This window comes from Aspergillus udagawae (genome assembly GCF_001078395.1).
Source record: "Aspergillus udagawae IFM 46973 DNA, scaffold_2, whole genome shotgun sequence".
Classification (NCBI taxonomy): Eukaryota; Fungi; Ascomycota; class Eurotiomycetes; order Eurotiales; family Aspergillaceae; genus Aspergillus; species Aspergillus udagawae.
The window spans coordinates 2273812-2297846 of record NW_025091265.1 but is presented as its reverse complement, the minus strand read 5'-3'; the positions used below and the strand labels follow the sequence as shown (position 1 = coordinate 2297846).

The window sequence follows — 24035 nt, the reverse complement described above, 5'->3', positions numbered from 1 at the left end:
ACATTGCACCCCAGCTTGGAGAATATGTTCTGATTGAACTGATATGTACTGCGTATTTGACAGATATATTTACAATTAGGTGCTACAAGGTGCTACAGTCCTTGGGCTCTAGCACTCTCCAAAGCTGGTACATAGCACAGAGGAATTCTCCCTGAATTTCTATATGAGACACAAGCGTTGGAATGACAGCACTCCACTTCTCGTCAGACGGAACAACATGCGCCATTGATTAAGTTATTTATGAAACGAGAATAACGTCTCTCTTATCCGTGCCGGATAGGACCGCTACTGACGAGATACTCATCTCCGGAAACATGCCAGTTAGCTACAACGTTATGTATGTCCCTTCACATCGACCCACTTGAAGAATGCATTTTGGTCAGATTTCCTCTGTCCTACAAATCAGAGGTAGAGAATCCTAAAATGTGCATTAAAAAACTGCGTTGTGAAAGAGTGACCTCCAACTGGCATATCTCTATAAGCTCCCTGGCCTGTCATCAAGGAAGCTAAGACAAGATACGTTCGTTTGACAAGAGACTTGGCCTGGCCAGTTGATCAATGAATTAATGAACAATGGCAGAGACAGTTTTAAATTTATTCCCAACGAAGTCGTCATGGTTAGATATGAGCGGTCTATTAGCTATGCTAACGCCATATAAGATTGAGGATCATCCACCGACGAAAATGAAGACCTACTCCAATGGAATGAAATCATGCGCTAATAATGTCACTGTCGCCTTCAATGGACCCAACTCCCAGCTGCTGGCGACAACTCTCCAAACTCTCTTGCTGGATCTGCTCGTACAGATAAAACTCGTCCAACACGGGAGCCCCCAGCATCCGTTGGAATCCATCCAGATCAGTATCAGCCTCCATTATCAGCAGCTTAGACTGTGGTGTATTGGCCAAGTTCGAATTGAAAATACCCCCCGCAGATAAAGGCAGGAAATCCTCGTATGTGACGGGCTCGTAGTCGAGCACATTGTCCTTCACCAACTGCGCCAGCGAAACAGAGTCCACGCCCTGATAATCCCGCTTCGAGGCATGTGGCGTCACCTGATAACAGAAGAAAGCCAGTTTCTGAGCCTGAAGCTGCGCCAGGTCATCAGGAAACTCCTCGAAGTGTTTGCTCAAGATCGTCTCATACTCCACCGAGCCAGCCGCCTCGCGATTCACCCGCGCAAGGATCTGATCGTACAGCTGGCGCCCCTTTCGCGTGAGGGCATACCCCCGCTGCTCGACCTCGCCAAACCGCGCCGTATGCGAGCCCCTCACGTACTCGTTGCGCGCGTCACGGAAGTACACCGTCTCCTCCAGCGCCTTGAAGCTCGTCTGGCGCAGCAGGATGGGATTCGCGCGGCGTGGCGGGCCCTCGATGCGCTCCTTGGCTGGCATCCCGCGCTCGCGCATCATCCTCTGCACGAGGTCGATGTCGATCGTCCGCGGGGTCAGATGGTTGATGTGGCTGCTGGGGAAGGAGACGATATCCGCGACGAGCGGATGCTCCGCCTTGAGGACCTGGTACTCCTCCAGCGTGACCGTCGCCCGCGAATGCCACCGGAAGGTCTCCAGCCCCTCGGCGATGAACTCGTCGCACTCCGCACCGCTCAGCGTCCCCTTCCTTTCAGCCAGATCGAGTAGCTCCAGCAACCGCGGACTGAAGATCTCCCGCTGCGCGAGCGCCCGCTCCGCCAGCGCCCTCGTCCGCTCACTCAGCAACTCCATCCGCAGCACGGTCGTGAATACCCGGAACGGATGCCGGGCGAGTGCCTCGCGCGTGCGCGGCCGGAACGCCGTCGCGTGCATGGGGAACCCGGCGGCGCTCAGATCGTAGTACCCCACGGGGACCATGCCCATGACGGCGAACATGCGGCGGATGGTGGAGAGTTCGCGCTGGGTGCCGAGGCGGATGGCGCCGTGACGTTCGACGCGGTTCCGGGCGGGGAGGATGTCGTCTGGATTGATTGTTGTGTTGGTGTTCGTGTTGCCGAGCTGCTGCTGGGTGGTCTGGAGGGCTTCTGCGTCGGCTCTCCAGACGAGGTCGACGAGGTCCCCGTACAGGGGGACTTCGGCCTTGTACATCTCCGAGAGGACATGGCAGAAACGCGCGCGGAGGCTGTCTTGGTCTAAGGTCATTTTGTCTCCGGATCAAATCAAGCTGACAGAAAGCATGCAAGGGCAATGAGGGTCTTATACTATCCTATCCTCGCTTCTTCGCAGTGCGCAGGGGAGATAACCACGGTAAGATCACCGATCTCACCTTGAAGACGTCGACTATATACATATTGTCAGGGACAAGCCCCGGAGCTGACAAGCTCACGACTAACGTCTCTTCTCCTCACTGTCATCAACAACCATCTCATAACCGTGCATATCCGTCCCGGATCCTATCCGACGGATCACGGATCTCACCCAATCAGCAAGACATCAATTGCCGTCTATCCTCGGTTTTAGGTAACACAAACAGAGACTAAATTGGAGCATGCGGGGAAATGCGGAGAATATCACATTTACGACCTGTTGGATCGAAGTATGACTTCTGTATGGAGTATGGTAGGGCTGAAGAGGTGGCCGCTTCATCTCGTTAGGGCTGAGTTTCTGTGGGAACCTGCAAGTTCAACCCATCGCCGGATGTGCTAGGGTACTGCACAGCTGAGTCGAGTCGAGTCGAGTTTACCTTTCGGTCGGATGTCCGACATTGCATAGACTAATCTGAGTCTACTCATGATTGATCGCCAGCCTAGACGGCGCGCGTAATTCTAGCGAGAAATACTGTATAGGTGAGGTAATACCATTAATTCGTGATCTATCCCAATCGCCGATCCAGTCTATATCCGGGTTCATCATGAGCTAGCATACAGAAAACAATCATCATCGAACAAGGTATAATCGATCCAGGCAATTGAATCATCCAGTCATCCATCCGGGGAATCATTCGTAAATCAAGATCCAGTGAGCAAGCCAGGCGGTTGGGTTGAGTCCGCCGCCCGGTAGAAGAGGTTGAAAGGGGTGAAAGGTCGTTAGGCATAAGTTGATGTAATGGAGGTGATATGTACAAGGAGAATATGAAGAAAGTTACAGCGGAGGAACTGACGCCTCCTGGACACTTTCATCGCTGACGGAGGTGGCCGGAGAGGCCAGTCCCGAGATGACAGACGAGGTGCCGCCGCGGGTGCTGTCGTGCGCGTGGTCCATTTCAAGCATCGACTCGTCCAGCTGCGAAGCAGAGGGCAGATGGGGGTTATTGATGGTCGGTGCGGCGGCGCTGGTCATCAGCTCGTCGATGCCCGGTTTGCCGGGGACGTGGCGGTCGAGGTTGGAGGCGTTGTCGAGGCTGTCGAGGGCGAAATCGAGGAACTCGGCGTGCTTGCGGCTGACGCTCAGCGTCCAGCGGTACTCGCAGAGGCGGAGGCGGTAGAACTCGGCCTCCTCCTTGGTGGGTGCGGTGATGCGCAGGAGGATGCCGAAGGAGCCGATCAGAGAGAAGTTGGTGCGGGAGGCGGCGGGCCAGAATGAGCGGAGGTGGGGCTGGCGGAGCCGGTTGATAAAGTCCATGGCAGAGATGAGACGCGTCTTTGCGGCAGAGCGGCAGATGTGGGAGAGGTAGGCGTCGGCCGTGTCCGGGGAGAGGGACCGGATGATGCAGCGGTGGAGGGTGATTTCGGTTGCGAAGTAGGAGAGGTGGAGGGGCCCGTTGCGGGCGGTGTCTTCAGTGACGGTGTCGAAGAGGTCGATGCTCGAGTCCATCTTCAGTTGTGGGGGCAGCGATGCAAACCATTCCTTCAGTCGGATCTGGGCGGGTTTGGCCCGCTCGAGGATCATGCGTGTCCGGTTGCCACCGGCCGCTTTGAACTCCTCGATCGCTTGAAGAGTGTAAAATCGGTCCAGGATGTCGGACAGGATGGTGGTCAGCGCCACCATGTGGCAGAAAAAGAGCGGACCGTGACCGACGTCTGCGTCGTCCTGCTGCGTGTTGTCCGTGTGGAAGGCTTCGGTGAAATCCTGTTCTACCAAGTCCTTGACGGTCCAGTTGAAGGCGAAGATGTGGGACGGACGGCCGTGGACCAGCGCCGACCATTTGTCCTGCATATACAGGGCCCACGCCAGTCGTTTTCGCAGCCCCTTTTCCCAGGTCTCCATGTTCCACCCACTGCAGTCCTGGTGCAGCCCCAGTTCGAACCCGGCGGTGACCAGCTGTGCATTCAACGCATGGGTCGCGATGGTGGACTTCTCCATGAGAAGCAGACCGGCTTGGATCGTCGAGATAGTAGCATGGGGCAGGGACTCGATGAGAAGTTTGAGCGCGGTGCTCTCCAGACGGCCAGCATCCGGGCGTCGCACCGACTGCGAGGCAGGGCCAATATCCACAAACTTCAAAGCCAAAACATAAACAGCGGAGAGCAAGAGCGGAGAAAGCCCTTGTCTGGTCCGATACGACTGACGAAAGGCATCTTCCATCAGGATGGGAAACACTGGGTGGATGCTCTCAAAGTACTTCTCCACCAAGGTGGATCCATAGGGAGCAACCAGGCTCTCGATAGCATCGAGCGAGACGGACGGAGAGTCCACCTGGGACGGCGGTTCGACGACACGCATAAAGGTACCGTCGTTGCCGATCTTACGTACCCGGGCTGATGCAACGACTCCTTCGTCGTTCTGGTCGAGGGGAAGATGTTCGAGTAGGGCCGGCTCTAATTCAGTGGTCATGCCAATATACTTGGCAGACTGGGACCAATACCCTGACGGGATAAGAAGGTTGCGACCATTCACTGGAGAGCGAGAGACATCTGTTTTGGAAACGGGCGACAGGGCAGCAGCTGCTGGTTGTGGGTGTTGCTGTTGTTGCCTGCCAGGAGGAGAAAGCAAGAAAGATTAGTCTTTTTTTCAGAACATGCATAAGCATAACTTGATGTGACATCCGAAATCGGCATGGGGTAAGATTCCCCACGAGGAAGAAAACATGATGCATCGTCATACCTCTTGGTAGTGTCCACTTCCTTGGGAACGAGATCTTCTAGTTTTCGCTTTTTGGGTTGTGAGTCCGCCGTACCTGGACGACTGAGAGTGAAGGTACAGTCCTGGCGATGGAAGTCGCACGAGTAGCATTTATTGACCATTTCGTTCATGGCACACCGGCTCTTTCTACGCAAACAGGCGTCACAACTTGATCCATCCCGCCCAGGTGCTGGCAGATGGGGCAATGATCCAATGGAGGCAGAGGGCGAGATAGGCGCAGGAGTCGAGCTAGCCTGCTGCTGTTGAGAACGGGCTCGAAGAAGGTGGTGGTGATCTGAGGGGTGAGGCTGTTGAAAGGGAGCTGCAGACGTAGCCGCAGCGCCAGCCGTCGTGGACGACTGGAGAGTGATAACGGCAGCCATTCACTGTGGAGAGATTCTCAGGCACAGTCCGGGGGAAAAGACGAGAAAAGAAGAGACGATCCCGATAGGGAAGACGTAGATAGAAAATGGAGATAGCAGATAGCTAGGTAGATAGATAAGAGATATTTGTGCAGGGATTATGCTCCCACACAATCTGACAGATAATTCAATTGGATTTTGCTCTCGTAAACCGGAATATCCGGAGACGCCAGGTGGATGCTCCGCAAGAAGCTAGAGACTGCTCTTGGACAAGGATCCAGAAGAGAGCTGGTGTTGGGTTGGATGATCTGTCGGTAGATACGAATAGCTTCAACGCACTCCTCCAACCAATCAATGACTGGGGATGCAGCCCAAATCGACGGGGTTGAGAGCAACGTACGAACCGCGGAGGAGAAGCTTATCGGTAGACACTAGACAGGTGAAAGACGAGTCTAGATAGAGGTAGACAGACTAGACTCGACACAATGCGAGGTAGAAGAAAATGTAGTCCGGGGATAGTAGTGGTCAACTGTAAAAGGCGATATCGACTGGGGGAGCGGAGAGAGCGGAACCGGAGCAAATAATTGATAGCGCTGGTACCAGTTTGGCTGCAGTCGCGACAATTGATTGATCTAACGATGATGATGAAGATGAGATATAGATAATAATCAAGATCTTTCTGTGCTGTTGTAAATAATAATAATAGAAAAGTTGACGATCAGACAAAGTACTGATATGACTGTATTGGTGTTTATCTTCAACAGGCCTTCGCAAGCGACTGCAGCAGTATCAAATGCTTGATAGTCCGCTCTGTCATTCCGCGGAGGATGAAACCGGTTCACTCTATGACTTATGGTTGAATGATAGATATGATGTTAATGATACGAATCGAGTAGAGGAAAAGCTATCTCTCAGGATCCAGGTTGATCGACTCCAGGTGTAGTATATACATGTGTCTCTGGAAGGCTCACAGTCATTACACCTTTCCACCCGGACTTTCTTGCCTCCCTCCGGTTCAGTTAAGATTGGATAACAGAAACATCAACATTCCAACGAGATCCCGACTCGTTCCATGCGATCAGCTCGGAAACGACGTTTCCCACACGTAACAGATTGCCTCTGCGCTGCTGCGGTTTCCCCAATGATGACAATTGCCATTATATGATTGTTCCTGTGCCGTCGCATCTCTGCTGCTTTTGATGTTGCCTCCCAAGATAAGACATCTGCGCCTGATTGGGCCGGGGGCGAGGAACCTCCTTTAGATTACGTACTGGCAATTCCTCCTGGGTTAGTCAGCATGCGATCACCCCTACCTACATACAGGGTATACACTTCCACCGAGGACAGCATATGAGGAAATTCTTAAAAGACCAAAAAAAAATTCACATTTGAGCTTTCGACGTAAGAGTAGCTTACATCCAAGCGACTACTGTTCAAGGGCTCTCAGAAGTGAGACATCAAAGCAAGGCTCAATGAGGTGAACTCGCCCGAGAGCCCAGAGATAGAGATAATATCATCCAATCAGCAACCTCTGATAACACTGCTTCCCTCTCCAATCACGCACGCCTTTTGCAACCCAATCTGGCTTGGTGCAACACCGGCAACGGGGATCGGCCTGCAGCTGTTCTTTCTCCACACCCGACTACTCCCTTTCCGGGCAAGGGGAGCGCTACCCATCCAATGCAAAGCACGAGTGGAGACCTGGACAGGGCCTTGGAGCTGATATTAGCCGGGGTGCCATTGGTCTGGTTCTGATCTCGGGCATCACTGCTGATGAAGCTCTGTGGCCTACCAGCATTTTAGGAAATGAATCATCTGAAAAATGAGGGAGGAGGCGTGCCTCCTGAAGTTTATACTCCTCGGTACTTTATCTAATTCAGTCTCCTCCCGTCTTTTTTAGCTCACACCATAGGTCTTCGGAGTACTGCCCCCCGTCCTCTTCTATTATTAAGTAACATGTGGCGCTCCATTCTACACATCCTTGGCGCGGTCGAAAGCCGGCACATTAGTAACAGAATCGTCTGCAATTGGGGTGGATTCTCGCAAGATCTGTAACTTGCAGTGAAGTAACTGCAACCATCAGGCTATGATTCATACATCCGTGACTTAAATGGAAACTGTGCCTGTGATTTCGATTAGTTGTATCAGTGAGCCGTTTGAGTTGAACCCGTCCAGTCCATTGTTTTTCTAAATATGTACTGAGGTATGGCTTGATGAGCAGCCTGCAGATGGGAAGATTATCCATATCAAAAGCAATTCAAACCTAAAACCATCAAACGTATTTACCGAGCACCAATCCTACTGTCATCTGTAATCCATGAATGCTGCAACATCAAGCCGATGCATGGTCATGGCGACCACTGACCAGCCTGGCCAACTTGATTAAATTTCATTTCTCCAGACTCCGGGCCTCCACATGAATATTAGCTTCTGTCTACACCTTACCTCGAACGATTGATATGCTGGGTCTTAAGAACTGAAATAACAAATAACTTGGATAAAGTTGTAGTCAATGCAGATAGTAATCCTTTAAAAGTGTAATTACAGTTCTCTATGACGTCCTGGCTGCACTCCAGATGTATCTTCCCCACGGGCAGGATCAAGTCCAGGCTCATGGCATGTGAACGACACCCCACGTGACAGAGCTTTTTCAGACTCCGGCATGTGAGAGCATCTGAAGTGGTCATCAGCGATATAGACCAAGTCGATGTCAAGTCATGCGCGAGTGTCAGCGTCAATTCAATAACTCGAGTATGCTCAGTTCCAATTCATATGTACTGTCCGCTCAATATGCCTGCCGCAAACAACAACACTCTACAAAAGTACCTGTAGAACAACAACCTTCCCAAACGCCCAAAACTCCATGCTACTATGATACCCAAATCAACCTCGTTCAACGGTACTCATACTCCGTATTCACTCAGTGAAATTCCTCAGCTTTGTCAACTCATCCAACAGCTCTTGCAAATCCGCATCGGAGATCTTATGCTGCAAACTCGGAATAAGTGACTTGGCCTCTTCAGCATTATCGCAGCACAAGCTCCCTTTTTCACTATCAGCAAACAGCCAGACACAATAACTCAAAGCAAGACATACCCAGCTGCGACCGCTCAAACATCTCCAGCTCAGTATGCGAGTTCAGCAGCCGCTCCACGGCCTTGATGTTCTCCTCGTCCTTGAACCGTGCAAACACCTCGAGGTAGTCCAGAGTCTTGGTAAGGTTCCTAATTCATCCCCACCTGTTAGTCTTGTGTTCGTACATGGACGGACAGAAAAAGAATCCGTCACTGGGAAAGGCGACGGGCAAGGCAACGCAACGTACTCCGGTTCCTCGTATTTCTTGCCCCCGCGGCGCTTATTCTCCAGCACCTTGTTGATAACGAGCCGGGCCTCGGACAGCGAGAGGGTATGTGTGTTTTGATCGGCGCCGAGTTTGAGGGTTGAGGCTGCTTCGAGTTCGCCCTGGGGGAGGGCGCGCTTGCGGTGTGTGGCTGGGGGGAGCTGGACACTCATGATGAGGTTGTTGCCTGATAAAATTTGGACTGGTAGAGGAGAATGCTTCAGTGTGTACTTCCGTAGACGGTGGGAAGTTGACGAGGTTGACAGATGAGGGATGCGGAGCTTGAACGTTGAGCTCATGCCCAAGCGGGAAAACTTCGAGGTGGAGGGCGCAAGGCAGTTTGAGGCGGTGGCATATTCACCGCCTTCCACGTACGGTTTTCCATAGTGTGGATGCTAAGTTGCGGGCTTCATAATAGGGTATCAGGTTTGTTTTATATACAGAACACCATGCCTAACGCCTCATGCTATGCGAGGATTGTCTATGAACAAGATCCCCCTAATCTAGAATTATACCTTTTTGAACGCAACCTCCGTAGGCAAACGGAAGCTAGCACAGAACATCTGCTTCTTAGGACTGACCAGTCTCACATTGTGAATTGAGAGCTCAATGCTCTCATTCCCACTGCCTCCGATTCGATCCTCGGGCGTGATGGTGTACCCGATACGCTCGGATATCCGCTGGCAGATGTCAATGTGGTCGTCCAGCTCGTTCTCGGAATGGCCCGAGAAGCAATACACATGGACCATAGGTAGACGTTGGGAAGTGTGCGGAGCGAACAGCGACTCCCTGCCGGCGTAGACGCCTGGGAACGCATCGAGAAACTCGATTGCCGTGGCGGGGAGGTTCATCACGTAGTGGTCGAAGAACACTGGACGGTGATACTCCTCCGGATGAGGCGGGGGAGCCTGCTCGACCTTACTGCCCGACTTTCTGTCCCGCCGCACCTTGGGATGAATGGTGACAGTCACCGGCTCGGCCTCCAGAAGCTCCTTGGCAGACCAGCGGATAAATTCCCGGCCGTCCATGTTGAACGGTGTGACGAAGCCCTCCACCTTGTTCCGCTTGATTGCGTCCTGCATCACCTCGTACCCGTGTGGGTTGAGGTCATTGGCCCAGACAAAGATCTTTTTCTTGCCGGCAGGCACTGCAAACGGTCCCACGCCCGCCATCACATCACAAACTATCTCGCCCTTGTTGAATTTCTCCACGAGCCGCCGATGCTCCGTCTCCAGACGACTGTTCCAGTAGACGCGGGAATAGTCAAAGCGAAACTCGCAGTCCTGCTCGTGCTGGACAACATTCAAATCATTATCACCCGCCAGAAGCTCAAAGGGAAACGTGCGGAATTCGCTATGCGATCCAACATCCTCGGTTTTGTTAATCACCGTTCTAATCGCCTTGTTCTTGTCCTTCAGAATCTCCGCAATGAGATGTTTGTACGGGAGGTATTGCTCGCGAAGGTTCAAATGCAGAACATGTCCCACTTGAGTGAACCCCTGCGGAATCTCCTGTAGCTCGTCCTCGGGTAAAATCGAGGAGATAATATCGGCGTACGTCCAAAAATCATAGTCCAGCGTCAAGTCGTACGGCCGCATTGCGATCCTTCCGTTCTCCACCAGTTCACTTATCTTCGGCGGCCATGTTTCCTTATCGTCATGCTTGACAGTTTCGCGCAGCAGCAACGCTTTCTTTATCTGCCCATCCTGGTCTGTCACGTCCCGGATACAGTTGAGCCGGGGCACGGCCAGGAGGTCCCGGCTCTTGTGTAGCTCCGCTCGAACCTTTGAAATATCTGAGTTTTGGCAAACCGCAGCAGCGGACAGAGGAACCGTCTTGCGAAAGAACGAGCGGTCCAAGACACGCATCGCGCGATTTACCGGTGGTCGAAACATTTCCGGAAGGTCGCTGCTGCGGAGCGAATTGGAGGAGTCGGTCATGGAGTCCATGGACGAGGGACAGGTGCCACGGGTGTATGCAAAGCGGACTTTTGTCTAATTATACGATGTGAGGCATCGGTATCTTGCGATTGAGGTCTGTTGATGTTAGTGGGGAAATGATTCATACTTTTTAATTTTATCTTCTGGACCTTATCAGTCACGTGATTGATATTGATCTATACCTGGCGCCTGTTTGCTTTTGCGATCTCACATCCAGCATAATACATTGATGATTCGAAATGCTCATAGGGTATAAATGATATTGATGTTTTTAACAAATGATATATAATTCACTCGATATGGAGAGACATGTTCTGTGGTGATTATATGTGCCTTTCAAGGCATCGACTTCGACCCTCCAGACATGAAGAAAATAAAATTGAAACCTTAAGAAAATCGTACTTACATTGCCGGCCAGGGTATCATGAATGCAATTTCCCTATCCTTCCAACCACCCCGTTCAAAATCGATTCTCGTCACTGTCCCCTCAACCCATCAATGATAGCTCGATCCATTTCCCTCTGGGTCTCCAGGCTCGCAATCCTCTCATTCAACTTCATAATGGTCTCGTCCTTCTTCTTCAGCGCAATTCGTGAGATGTCCCTCCCGCGGATAATCCCCTTCGTCTTCAGATCATGCTTGTTCAGCAGCGCCAACAACTCGTCCTGCGCCTCTTTCGGCACGACCACCTTGTGACTTTCTAGGATCTTCAAAGCCTCAAGACCTAGCTCAGACGAATCGTCACGCGCATCCGTAGGCAGCACATTCCTATACCTGCCCGGCGTAGGCGTCATCGAGACCTCCGCCGAAGCTGGCGGCAACCGTGTCTGCATGCGGGGCGAGGAAATAGACGTAGGCGTAAGCGCGGTTGTACTCTCGCTTTCCTCCTCTCCTATCTCCGATATCTTTCGCTTGCCAGGAGACGTGAAGGCCTCGGTCCGCGGCGCTTTGCGAGGCCCTTCCTGTCCGAAATCCGGCTGACGAGGCCGCTCAAGCAACTCGGCCAGCTCCTCTGCGCCTGACGAATCATCCCAGCTAAACTCATCCGTATCCTCCGTCATCATCCTAGCCTTGCCGCTCTTGGAGGGGGTCGGCGTGCGGTTGACGTTCATCCCGCGGACATCCTGGACCTTTGTGTCCGTCTGTGGCGTGAGAAGGCCGCTTCCTTGCCCTGATGGTCTCGTAGGTGTATTGTACGCTGAGCGCGGCTCAGTCCGTGAGCTCGAAAGCACAGCTAGTTTCTCCCGCGCTTCTGCGTCGCTTTGCCAGAGAAAGAAGTTGCAGCGCTTGTGTTGGGGTTTCTGACAGGTGTAGACTGTATCGCTTCAACAATGATCCTGTATTATGCTAGTCAGTTTCCTCGGACGGAGACTTACACCATCTCCCATGGTTGACCCCATGGTTCTTTGTTTGCAGCCTGATGGCTGGTGGGCGCTCGGGACAGTTGCACCTCCACACTCCATCAAGAAAAAGTCCCCGCAGTGGGACGGCGGTGCGAGGCGACAGCCCTCCGGCCGCACGTTTCTGAGGAGAAGTCATGGCTGTAGCAATAGAGCAGTATCTCCCATCACATGGTGAGGGCAGATACAGCATCGGAGTAACTTTCTACTGTTGTGGTCGTTATGACGCAACGAGTGGAAGCAAATGCCTTGCTTGTCGCTATGGAAACTGATAAGCCAGACGTTGCAAAATAGAGTGCGGGGAATCGATATGAGTGTGATAGTATTCCACAAAATCATCCAAAGCAGCATGTATACACCCGGCCGCTTTCTGATGAAATGATAGATATTTTTTCTTATTATGGGATGGAAATTATAGGCGAGCGTATACCAGTAGCAGATAAGTAGGCCGTGGTCTTGCCGGAAAAGGAAAGCAGGATAACACACCGCTGAAGAAGAAAGCAACAGAAGTTCTATGATACTGCCTTTCTTTGTATTTGAAGTTGAAATCTAAGAGCTATCCAAGATGTCTATGCTTTGATCTAAAGTATGCAAAGTGCAAGCAAGCAGACAGGCAAGCATACTCAAAGTGACTAACTGCAGGGGTATCATCGCGATGAGTCGGACTTATTCGGCAAGGACCTGCCTTAACATAGCATTAAAAGGCTCCGAGAGCTTGAGAATCTCATGGACTTCCGGCTTGACAGGTTCTCCTGCGGTGCGGCGAAGCTGATCCTGTCTCTTAACTCGGCGTCTCCTCTCAGCGGTGATCGGATCAAGGTCGTCCTCTTCCATTTCCTCGGACTGTTCTGATTCGGCGTCGGAAATGGCGAGATCTTGAAGGTCGGCCTGGGAGTCGGTTAGAGATGAAGATACAAGCCCTTTGCATTACACATACCTCATCCAAGCCAAAATCACTGCCGCGGAACGTCGCGCTCCCGGGGAAAGACTCGTTACCAGTGCCTTCAGCCGCCATCTTCTGGCGCGTCTTATTCAAATGCCACCGTTTGCGATCTTCGTGCCACTTGATCAAAGAATTAATCTCCTCAATGGCCTTGGCCTCATCGATCTGCCCGACATCCTTGGCTCCATGGAACAGAGCATTCATGTCAAGCTTACCTCCTTGAGGCCCGTGGCGCAGGAAGTCAAGAATATCTTCAATCCAACCCATGAGAGAGGTAAACAAGCCATTATCGTGAAGGTGCACTTCGTGAATGAACTTGTAGAAGTTGTCTTGGTGTCGTTCGCATAGATCGATGAACGCCTGGACGGTTTGGTTAGGGTCGGCCGAAACATCCTGCCTGTGATATTTCTCAATCACAGCGATCGCGTCGTCGGCAAATTGCGCAAAGTCAGTAATGCTACTGTATACATTCGCGGATTTGTAGACGCGCACGAGGGGCTCATAGAAAATCGTGAAGAGATCGCGGAATAACTGAAGGGTGACAGGCTCCTCGATGATGCTGAGAATCATTGCCTTGTCGCGTTGTCGAGTGTAGAGCTTGAGCAACTGCTTCACGTTCGCGAACCACTGAGCCCCTTCTTGCATCTCAAGATCCACGTTGTCCACCGCATGATTCCAGGCCACATAGGCATTGAACACCTTTCCAACCTGTTCAGGAGTAAGTTCAGGTGATATGAGCTCCGACCTAAGAATGGCAACAATCAAATCCACATCTTCAGTCGCAGCCTCTGTCCGAATTTCATTCTTGATGTCCTCATCTGCATGCGCGAATTCTTTTAGCTTTCCAGTCAGGACAGGATCGTCAACCTTGGCTGCCAGCGAGTCAATGGACTTTTGGAATTGCTTAATGCCGTCATTTAGCGCCATGGAAAAGATGCGCTGTAGCAGGGACCGCGACCCAAAGGGCTGGGCGAGGAAAAGATCTAGGACACCACTCATCACAGCGGCTGGGTTGGCGATGCGGATAACATTCTTTAGCAGAGTGTACGGGACAAGAGAATGTATCCTCTTGAACTGCGCAAACATCTCGGGAGAGTTATCCTCGGCCAGAAATACGTGGTAGAGAGTTGCCGCAACCCTAGCAATAGTCAGTCAAGATGGACAAATTTCTGGAGATACAGATAATCAAACGCACTCAATTCGAAGCCATTCAGCGAATTTCTGGTACTGAGGACTAAGGTCCGCTATCGTGTTCTTCTCACGAATCTCGGAGAATAATTTTGTTAGACCATCTGAGTTCAAGATGTCAGTAAATGCGGCCCTGGGTCATTGGGACTCGTTGCTCACTGCTCTCCACTATATCTCGGCGGAACTGCTCCATGTAGACATCCAATTCCGCCGCACGCTGCCGTGCAATTTCGTAGAACCGCTTCTGCTCCTCAATCCTGATGGCGTCTGCTGCTTTTCTTCTTTCTACATCGGTCAATTCCTCTTCATTCAGGTTGACGGGATTTGCTGTGAGAAATTCCTCCATCGCCTTTGACTCGGAAACTCGCTTGTTCTGCAGCAATGTGCGTAGAAATGCACGGAGAGAGACGCGCTGCTCCTCCCTGTAAAGCACCGTCTCTCTCGGGCTCTCACTTGAAAGTCTTATAGACTTGGATGATCTCATGGAGGATCGCGACAATGAACGACTGTGATGAGGGCCCGGAGCCAGCGTTCGGCCAGCGTACCCCTCGCTAGTATCTTGAGTTGACACGGAAGAGATAGAGGACGCCTCATCGTCAGCCGAGCCGAAAAAACCAGCACTTGTTGATGACTTGTTTTTTCTCGGGAGAGGAGCTAATGTTCTACCCGGGAACTCTGTACGCAGTCTCTTATGAAGTTTTGCGAATTCTCCATATCGCCTGGCCACAAAGATGTCAGGTTTGCCTTCCCGCCGCACACGGAGGATGAATTCCTAGCAGACCGTCAGTTAACGTGATCCTCTTCAGTCCGTACTTATCCCTATCACTGACCGCATGTTTATGGTATCGCACTGTCCGTTTGATCGAGGTAACTCGTACCGCTGCCACATTGACATCCCAGCCATGTATCGCATGCCCCTCCGGCATATTCACGAGAAGGCCCTTCTCGTTCGCGCCGCGATCGACCACTTCCATCTCCGAGAATGATATCCGCTCTTCATACCCCGATGCTGTGGGGATTCCCGATACCATCATCAGCTCAACGAGCTTTTCGGCTTTCCGTGCCAACTTCCTGCGCTTGGTCTCCTCCAAACGGTCTTCCGAGGACGATACATGCTTGTTAGCGAACGACTCGAGGAACTGCACCAGGAACGAAGTTAGTCACACTGAGTCTCAGGCTACCACAGACAACCAAAATTTGGTGCAATTACATACCACCTGCAACTTATCCTGCCAAAACTCCTTCTCGCGGGCCTGGTCGAGGAAAGGGAACTTGCGCACATGATGCACAAAGATGTATCGCAGAATCGGCAGTTCAGAATCTACAGGCGCAACTTCCCCGAATTCAGATTTGAATGGAGCGCCAAAGCGGTGGAGGGCCGTTGGGGAGTTCAGCTCGGTGATTTCGTTGCGCACTTGACGGCCGATCAGCTCGCGCTTCAGATCTGTACCGGTTAGCAGAGCCCCCTAGGTCAGAATTTAACCGAATGGAGACGATTCTCACAGTGCTCTTGCTTCCCCGTAAGAATTTGCCCTGGTGGTACATGAGTTGACAGCGGCCGACCGGCTGACTGCAGACGGTCGGCATCATGGGCGGCGGGTTTTGCGTCAAGCATGTCGAGCCAGGGGGATCTATCACTTCGATCCGTTCGTTCAATCGACTCGTTGAGAGACCATTCACCTCGCAAGGAAGAGTATGGTGCTTTACTTCGGCGCCAGTGATGGCCAGAATCCGTCTGCCTAATGTACCACAGGACGTTGTTTTGGGGGTAGACAGGATGACGTCTCCGCTTTCAGTGCCAAGCGTCCAGGACAAAGTCCTTGTCAGGTGACTATATATGAGAAAAAGGTAGAAGGAGAAAAAAAAAAAAAAAATAGACTGAACGGAGTCCGAAGAAACTGTACGAAGGCTGAAAATTGATCAGCAGGACCTATTAAAGAGTCCGTTAAGGAAAACAGGTACTTGGTAGAGAAATTAGAACAGGGGAGTCGATTCCGCAGGTGTCGTCACAATCGATCCAGGTCCAATATGTACTGGTAGGGATCACCTAACCTACGAGGGGTACCTTCGAACACTCTTTTTTTTCCTTATTAGGCTAAGTGGAATCCCTCATTTTCTGCTGCCACTGACGCGTCCAGCACTCCAGCTGAGAGGGGCTCAGCCTTGTAGCCCCCGCTATTGTAATGAGGTGCTAATTTGCATGGTAATGGATCGTCGATGCCTAGAGCGGGATCGGCGTCAATGCCAGTGGAGTGGTATCCATACAGCTACCGTAAAAGGTAAAAACATGACATTCACTTAAGTACCTAGAACAAAAATAGGGGACAAAGTTATTACTTTGTATTAGAATGACAGCTAGACGATGTGTTGCTTTTCGGACATTTTGACGGGTTCGGCAGTCAAGAAACACAGCCACCAGGCAGAAATTTCATGATCGCATCTATCTATGATTGAGTGGCATATGATCCAGTGATAGGTAGACTATCAACATAGTAGTCAATCCGTCCGCCATATCACGGATGAGTTCAAGGATTCTACCGTGGAGACATTTCGTATGTGCCGCGTCTACTAAGGGTCCGATGGTCGAATCGCTGACAGGATGCCAACCAGATTTACATCTGCATGCAGGCTACTTATTTCCCTAGGGGTAGCGTGTGATGATCACGAAAATGTGCTCTTCATAAGTACACACTGACATTTTAGGAATCATTTGGGCTTCTAGATAAGAAGTGATCCTTGACAAATCATTCAGCGCAGAATATTGCTTGGAGGAATAGAGAGTCATGCATGGAGTGAATACACAATCCAATTACATATCAACGTCAACTCGGGCCAGGAATAACCGTAAAGAGTGACTGGCAAGAAAGATCAAGCCGATAACAGAACATACCGCACTGGTAGATGGATGACCAGGTTGTCAGTAGCGGTGATCCCGTTTATAACCATACCCGCTTTCAAAAGGAAAGAAACAAATACACGGCCCTTCCGATGGTTCCAGACTCCAGAAGTAGCAAATTAAAGAACAGACGCAAGAAGATCCGAGATTGGCCGGCGAAATTAGAAATGTTCCATCTCCATATCTTGGGGCCACCCCTGAGTCATATAATTGAGATCCTCGGTATTGAGAGATGGGAACATTTGATTCGCGTTGTGGAGCGTCGAGAGATGGCATGTACCGGACATCTCCACAGAACCAGCCCCAAAATTGGCATTATGGTCGAAAAGCATGAAATCCGCCTTGCTCTGGTAGCTGGGATCGAAAAGATCTGAGACGCCTTCATCGACGTGGCAAGAGTCGGGCGTGTAGAGGGGATTCTCTCTTTTCAGGACCGGGAGCGGAGAGGGGTTCGAGATGGAGGGGTCTCGAGAAAAGGAGTTCAAGGCACTCATCGGGACAGAGTGCTCTGGCGTGAGCATCTGCATGGTCAAAGTTGTGAACTCTTCCTCGACATTCTGAGCGTCAAGCTGGCTCCATGCCAGGTCGAAGTTCAGGCTGCTGCTATCGGTGGATGCCACTGGCGACGTATCGAATCCCATGGTTCCATTGATCAAGTCCGGCACTGGAGACGCAGAGTCGAACGATTGACGATCGAAAGTCAGGGGAATGAGGCCATTAGGGTCAGCCCCCTCGAGCTGAGACTGGAACGCTTGGAAGTCCAACGAGGTGGTTGGCAGCGGGCTGAAACCATTTACCCCGGCGGCTAGATCCTCGAATGGGCTATTCGTAGTGAAAAGCGGGAAGTCGCCGCTACCTGTTTGGGTAGGGGGATCCGCGAATGAGAATGGTGGGTTCTGAGGATAAACAGTGACGGGTTCGAAGGGTGAGGGTGCGGAACCGGTAAGAGGTGTTGCAATGTCCTGAGCCTTCGAGCTAGGAGTAGAAATGCTAGGAGTCTGGGGCGTAGTTCCATTGGGAGCCTTCTTGCTGCTCCTGCCATTATGCTTGGAGCGAACGTAATCCCAGCCGTGCGCCTTCTCCATGTGCTGCTTGCAGTTACTTTCTCTCTTCGATGAGTAGGTGCATGGCGCGAATTTGCACTTGTACAAAGCTGGGGCTCTGGAGTGCTTGTCGTTGATGTGGCGGTCTCGCTCCTTCTCTGTTGGCCATCCAATTTCGTGATATTTGCAGGAAGGCTCGATGCACTTCCATGGACGAGAGTGCGTCTTCTCATGTTTCCTGGGATCGGTCAGCAAGGTTCTTCAAATGGATTGTAGGTCAGGGGGGCAAAGCGATTCCGTAACAGCACTTACGTAAGATCACAAGGTCTTTTGAAAACCTTGTCACAGTCTTTGCACTTCTGGTTAATGTCCATGGGAGGTGCATTCTTCTTGCGACGAGCCATGGATCGCTCAACGCCCTCATCGACGGAGCGAAGGCTGAGAGAACGCTTCATCGCAGGAACGGCATTCTCCTCGTAGGGCCTGCCGGTACGCAGCGAGATCATCTCGCCATCCTTGTGAACCACGAGTTCAGCAGGCCGTCCGTTCTTGGATAATCCACCCTCTAGGGTAACACGTTCACTGCTGACAATGTTAAACCTTGCAAGCCATCCAGACGGCGGGGAGAGAACATACTTTGGAGCACTAGCCTTTGCACTGCCCTGTGCTGGTTCTCTATCAGAAGGCATGCTGTTCCGGGACTCGTTAATCATAGCTGCATATCGGCGAATCTGTGCGACGAGATCAAGGAAGTAGCCGTTAGTGTAAGGCCTGTCTGCTGGCAGCCGTTGATCGCGTTCGTTGAGATGATAGACCGACGTATGAAGACACTGAATCGTAAATTCGCAAAAACGGAGGTACGAAGCTCTGGAAGCTGCGTAATTCTTCAAGAAACGAGAAAATAAATGAGCAATGCACCCAACGCCATTCCCTTTTTGAAAATCACTTACCGGTGCCAACCACAAGAGAGTCTTTTCGAGGTCACGGAGACAGCCGATTTCTCTATCTACAATTCGCTGAGGAATACTTTGAACGAGGGGATGGAACGGCTTTAATCTCTCTTCCTTGAGGATGGGCTTGATGACAAGGCGTTCAATTTGCTTGCATGCAGGCAACCCCAGTTGACGCTTCTGAGATTGCTTAGCATCAAACGCTGAGATGGAGCTTGTGATGGCCGATTGAGTCATTCGAGTAGCAGCTTTGGCAGACGATTGAGATTCATAAGATAACTGCCCAGCTTTCACTAACACACGAATGTTAGTAAAAGGTAATGCGGCGGTAGGCTTAATAAAGACCATACCTTTACTTTTGTCCGAGGCCGACATGTTCTCACTGCTGAGGGAAGCACCCAGTCCACTGTCCGAGGCATGGCAATGGCTCTTATATACCTTGGAAGGAGCGTCTAGCTGAGAGGATTGAGCAGGTCTGCTGACTCGGTCCGCCATTGACTGAGAATCGATGTGGGCTTGAAGGATGGCTCGAGGAACAGGAAGATCGTCTCCGTTGTTCTTGTCGGAGAGAGGAGAAGACGGTTCCAAGGAGTTGAGGTTAAGATTGCTCAGGTAGTCAACCATGCGCTGCTCTCGGGCGGCGATGGCCTCTAGGCTTCTGGGGCATGTAGGTGAGCGCTGGGGCAGAGACCTAAAGTTAAGCACCGGATCAAGATCGTCTGAGGGTGGTGGGGAAGGTGAATGGAACGTTTCCCCTTTCCTCAAACTCAAACTTGGTGACGACGATGATGAGTCCGCGACATAGCTTTCCAGCGATGTCGAAGATGAAAGGGAGGGGGGTGCTGTCTTTAAGGGACGCCGACGCGGGTGAACCCGGGTATGCTCAGCCTGCGAGGTCGACATGGCTAAGAAAGGCAAGCACGAGTCACAGTGCAGGGCAGACTTAGCAAGTCAGCGGAAGTGAACAGATTGGCCCAAGTGCTAGGGTGCCGCTAGACCAGCAAGTCTGTGACTCACCTGGTGCGATGTAATATACGTATTCAGGAGAATGACTATCCTGGTAATTCAAATGACGTACATGCGAGTCAATGGCTCGGTCTCCATCGAGAATTAGCTATTTAATCCCCAAAAGCGACGAGGGTGAAGCAGCAGACGAATGAATAGAACCTCAACTGAGGGCGCAACACTCACCGGAATGACAGTTGGCTGCGGATGGAGAATGACCGATTTGGTAGATGACCCCTTGAAGGCAGAGCGATACTCTGCGCTTGGTAGAGTTGGGTGAAATGCAAGAACTCTAGCAGCGTTGAATAGTACTACGACACCGAGTGACCAAGAGGTAGGCGACAGGCGTTGGAACAGTTTGCGAATGCGAAGTAGGACCACTGTTGTTGATAACAAAGGATGGAGATAATCTCGCTCGGAAGTCTTATAGTGAGAGATGGACAAAGTCTATATCGAGGTAAATGGCGACCTTGATTCCGAATTCTCTTTATTTCGACGTTAAAAACCACGGCAAAGGCGACTATCGAAAATAGGAGGAAGGGCAAAGTTGAGCGCAGGTAAGGCGATGAAAATGTGATGATAAGAATGATGATCGTGATGACGGATTCGGGGGAGGATGGCATGAGGGTATGGGACAGTCAATGTCTGCGACGACAGGCTGACATCGGCAATAATGGAGGCTGTTCGTCCGGCGCGGATCTGATGGTCCGCAAGCTGAGGTGGTTTCGATGTCTGCCTGATAGACGAGCCCCCCTAATCCCAGAAAGGAAAAGAGTGAGAAGAATAACAGAGTTCTGGTTGGACTGTTATTCATAGCCTCGTTGCGAAGGCCCCACTGTCGTGGCGCTTTGCCCGATCAGCAATCGGCGTACGGAGTAGTCGGCCTATGTACCTAAGGTAGTGTATCATACGTATCTGGGGCTGTGATCCTGGGTTGTCTTTTACTGCTCCATTACGTATTCAAAAGGGCAAATTCCTGCTGGTGACAAAAATATCAGGGGTGCTATACCAGGGAGTTACGACTTCAGTCTAATGCAATCGCCGTTTGGCTCCATTCCACCCTATTTGGCCCTCTTAAGGGGTTTCCTTTTACTTTTTAAAGTACTTTAATTCAGGTGTGGATTATCCGCTAACTAGTTTTGGAGTATGTAGGTATGATAAAAGTTAAACTCTGAATCTGAACAGGTGGGAGAGCAACAATCCGAAAAATTAGGACCAGCGGAGTCGGACATTTTGGGACCCCGACTGAGCCTCAATCGATTGGAAGACAAGGGGGCAGAAGGATTCGTACTTTTGTTACTTTCGTAAAGATGGTGCTTACGAGTGCAATACTAAGGTAGGTACCTAGTAACTATCTAGGTGTCCTTTTACTCTTCTGTAGCGCTTTGAAACGTGGCCAAAATGACCACTTACAACAGAACATACGAAGAAATTAGTATGTACGCAGTAGGTAAAGGGATCCTTGAGAAAGTTATATACTTTGGATTTGTTTCTCATAACCGTCCCTAAAGCTGTGTCGAAACATTTCCCGTTCATGATCGGACGTTGATCAATAAATGGATGGTCATGGTTGACACGATCGTTACAGTCGTTACCGTGGTCATGTCTCAGAACGTCCGTCTTTTTTGGACAACTGGTGTCTTATCCTAGCTCAAACACGACAAGGATCCTGGACTCGCTCACATGGGTGATATGATTCGCCCTCCTTTCTTCCAAGGAAAACGGTTCGATCTTCTCTTAATAATCATCTTTAGCATCTCAAAAACACCCTCTCGTCCAGTAAGTGAGGGCCTCGTAGCCAGAAGACAACTTACGCAGCAACTATCCAACAGCGCGTAGGCAGCTCAGTTTCAAGTGGTTACGTACTTGGCTGCACCCACCCATGTCAAGTATGTGGCTATGTGCGGAGTCTTTGAGCCTCATCCCTCTTTCACAGAGTCTGGCCTTCTCACGGAGAAGCCTATGACATAAGGGAGCAGTGTCGTTCCAGCTCGACCGCTCAAATCAGGCTTGGATCCAATCAGAATCCCCAGATTATCACCAGATGTCGGTGATGATTTTTGTACTCCGCAGGGAGTACTTCGTTTCCCCTAGTCTAAGACGTGAAGTGAACGACTGGCATCGTCTGATACCTTCTGCTGATCGGCTCCACGGTTGGGGCTTCAGAGTTCAGGCTACCGTTCCTCTGGTTTACACCTACAGAGTACCCAAACACACATTGGATACTCAGGCAGTTGAACGGGAAGTTCATGTGTTTGGCATGAGAAGGAATTCTTATTATTATTTTCATGTCTTTGGTGGCCATTATCATGGTGGCTCGATTGACTCCGCCACGCTTGGCGAAGCTAAGAAACAAACCCCAACATAACAAGGTATGGAGTACGTTACTACTTGTGTCACGAAGTTGTGGACTTTGACTATCCCAAGCTGTCATACGCTTAATTGTTCCTTTACTCTTAGTGTGCTCCCACGGCTCCCATTGAGGATGGACTATCTAGAGCCCCATATGGACGCGATCTGCTACAGCCATCCACACTCCAGAGACGCTGCCGCTTCCACAGTCAGCAGATACAAATGCTGGGGTTATCACCTCAATATTGAATTTTCCCTACTGTTGCCTTGCCCAGGTGGTCAATTCCTTGCCGCTGGATAGGGCTCTGTTTTGCGCCAAACGAATCAAACCAGGATGTTACAGTCTCGCACCCGACGTGTAACTGGCTTTCTACGACGCCTGCCTCCGTAGACCACCTTGGCATCGGCTATCTACGAGGCCGTGTAGTGCAAGGGACCAAGCAGAACGCATCAGTTATGGTTGCTGTAAACAACCCCTCCAGTATCCAGTATTGGGATTATCCCTAGCAAAACTGAGGTCCTATTTCCCATCTTCGGCGAGTCCCCTGAATTGCGAAAGTCCCCTGCCTATCATCCATGAAGACCAAAAGCTAGGTAAATATTCTCTAACACCGGCCATGCTCCTTTGGCATATTTCATTCAAACATCTTCAGGCTGAAATCAATCTACATGACTTGGGCTTATCCCAGCGATCTTCTTTCTCTACGAAACTTAGTGCACGATCTGGAGCTTGCCTTGCAGCGTTCAGCAATCACAATGGAGCGCAATCATAAAGCAGATCAATTAAGAGGTGCTGGCCATGGTCGAATAGGTGCAGTCATCCGCTCACCAGCACGTCTTCGTCAGGACTATACAGGTTTTTCGGCAGTACTCTAGGCAGATAACAGCAAGGAGTTCTCTGCTGTGCCAGTGCCGCTACATACTATTCCAGCATTGTCACCAGGCATTCTTCTTAGTATCCTTGAGGCCTAATACAAGTTGCAATGCTGACGCAATCCTGTCTTCCACACTTGATTTCTCGATTCCTAGCGTTACGGTTTGGCGAGGGATGTCACAAGAGTAAAACAGATTGAGGGTTATCTAGGTTAAGCCAACGGACGCGACGCAACGTACAAGTCTTGGAAACCCTCGAGCATGAATCTGGGAAGCACACGTATCTAGGTTACGAGCGAATCATGACCATGAATTTTACGTTTATCTAAATCAGCTTGCAAGAAGTGTTCCTTGCTGATAAATGTACCCAACCACTGTTGTTTGGGCTGAGCTCAGATACGCCTATCACAGCCTCGGCTTCTCTTATACTTCCGGCCTGGATATGGAATGTGATGATATTCTCGATCACTCTAATGTGAAGGATTGCTGATGCCCCCCGGCGGGAGGCTTCAAGTTGGTAGTCTGTAAAGTATGTATGTTGAGAGTGTGCGATGCAAACCTACTATAAGGTCGACGATTATCTCCTTCGGATTGGAAACTGCTGCAAGTATGAAGAATGTTTGAACAACAGTATCTTTTGTTTCCGTTTCATTTGCCAACCGGAGTCGCTGTTTACTGCAATGACGATCTTGATCCTTGGAGACTGAGGAGCGGAGAAGGCAAATACTAGGAGCACTACCTATGGGCG

The 24035-nt window shown here is 50.9% G+C and overlaps 6 protein-coding genes across 6 annotated transcripts; all 6 read right to left on the bottom strand.

The window, feature by feature from the left end:
• Positions 1-711: 711 nt before the first annotated feature.
• Aud_003115 (VOC family protein) lies at positions 712-2136 on the bottom strand (the record flags this gene model as incomplete). The annotated part of the gene is made up of 1 exon (XM_043288072.1): positions 712-2136. One exon carries the CDS (start codon positions 2134-2136, stop codon positions 712-714), a length of 1425 nt encoding a protein of 474 aa, XP_043144007.1.
• A 939-nt stretch (positions 2137-3075) lies between these two features.
• Aud_003114 (putative C6 transcription factor (OTam)) lies at positions 3076-5378 on the bottom strand (the record flags this gene model as incomplete). Its single annotated transcript, XM_043288071.1, has 2 exons — positions 3076-4846; positions 4978-5378. 2 exons carry the CDS (start codon positions 5376-5378, stop codon positions 3076-3078), a joined length of 2172 nt encoding a protein of 723 aa, XP_043144006.1.
• A 2895-nt stretch (positions 5379-8273) lies between these two features.
• Positions 8274-10646, bottom strand: Aud_003113 (tRNA(m(1)G37)methyltransferase; the record flags this gene model as incomplete). Its single annotated transcript, XM_043288070.1, has 4 exons — positions 8274-8401; positions 8454-8581; positions 8680-9092; positions 9213-10646. 4 exons carry the CDS (start codon positions 10644-10646, stop codon positions 8274-8276), a joined length of 2103 nt encoding a protein of 700 aa, XP_043144005.1.
• A 467-nt stretch (positions 10647-11113) lies between these two features.
• Positions 11114-12176, bottom strand: Aud_003112 (uncharacterized protein; the record flags this gene model as incomplete). Its single annotated transcript, XM_043288069.1, has 2 exons — positions 11114-11952; positions 12014-12176. 2 exons carry the CDS (start codon positions 12174-12176, stop codon positions 11114-11116), a joined length of 1002 nt encoding a protein of 333 aa, XP_043144004.1.
• Positions 12177-12703: 527 nt separating this feature from the next.
• Positions 12704-15783, bottom strand: Aud_003111 (PX domain-containing protein; the record flags this gene model as incomplete). Its single annotated transcript, XM_043288068.1, has 7 exons — positions 12704-12925; positions 12975-14118; positions 14176-14272; positions 14328-14940; positions 14999-15307; positions 15383-15612; positions 15672-15783. 7 exons carry the CDS (start codon positions 15781-15783, stop codon positions 12704-12706), a joined length of 2727 nt encoding a protein of 908 aa, XP_043144003.1.
• Positions 15784-17225: 1442 nt separating this feature from the next.
• Positions 17226-19960, bottom strand: ace1 (putative C2H2 transcription factor (Ace1); the record flags this gene model as incomplete). Its single annotated transcript, XM_043288067.1, has 4 exons — positions 17226-18345; positions 18420-18991; positions 19058-19350; positions 19408-19960. The coding sequence occupies 4 exons, from the start codon at positions 19958-19960 to the stop codon at positions 17226-17228; spliced, it is 2538 nt and encodes an 845-aa protein (XP_043144002.1).
• Between the last annotated feature and the right edge of the window lie 4075 nt (positions 19961-24035).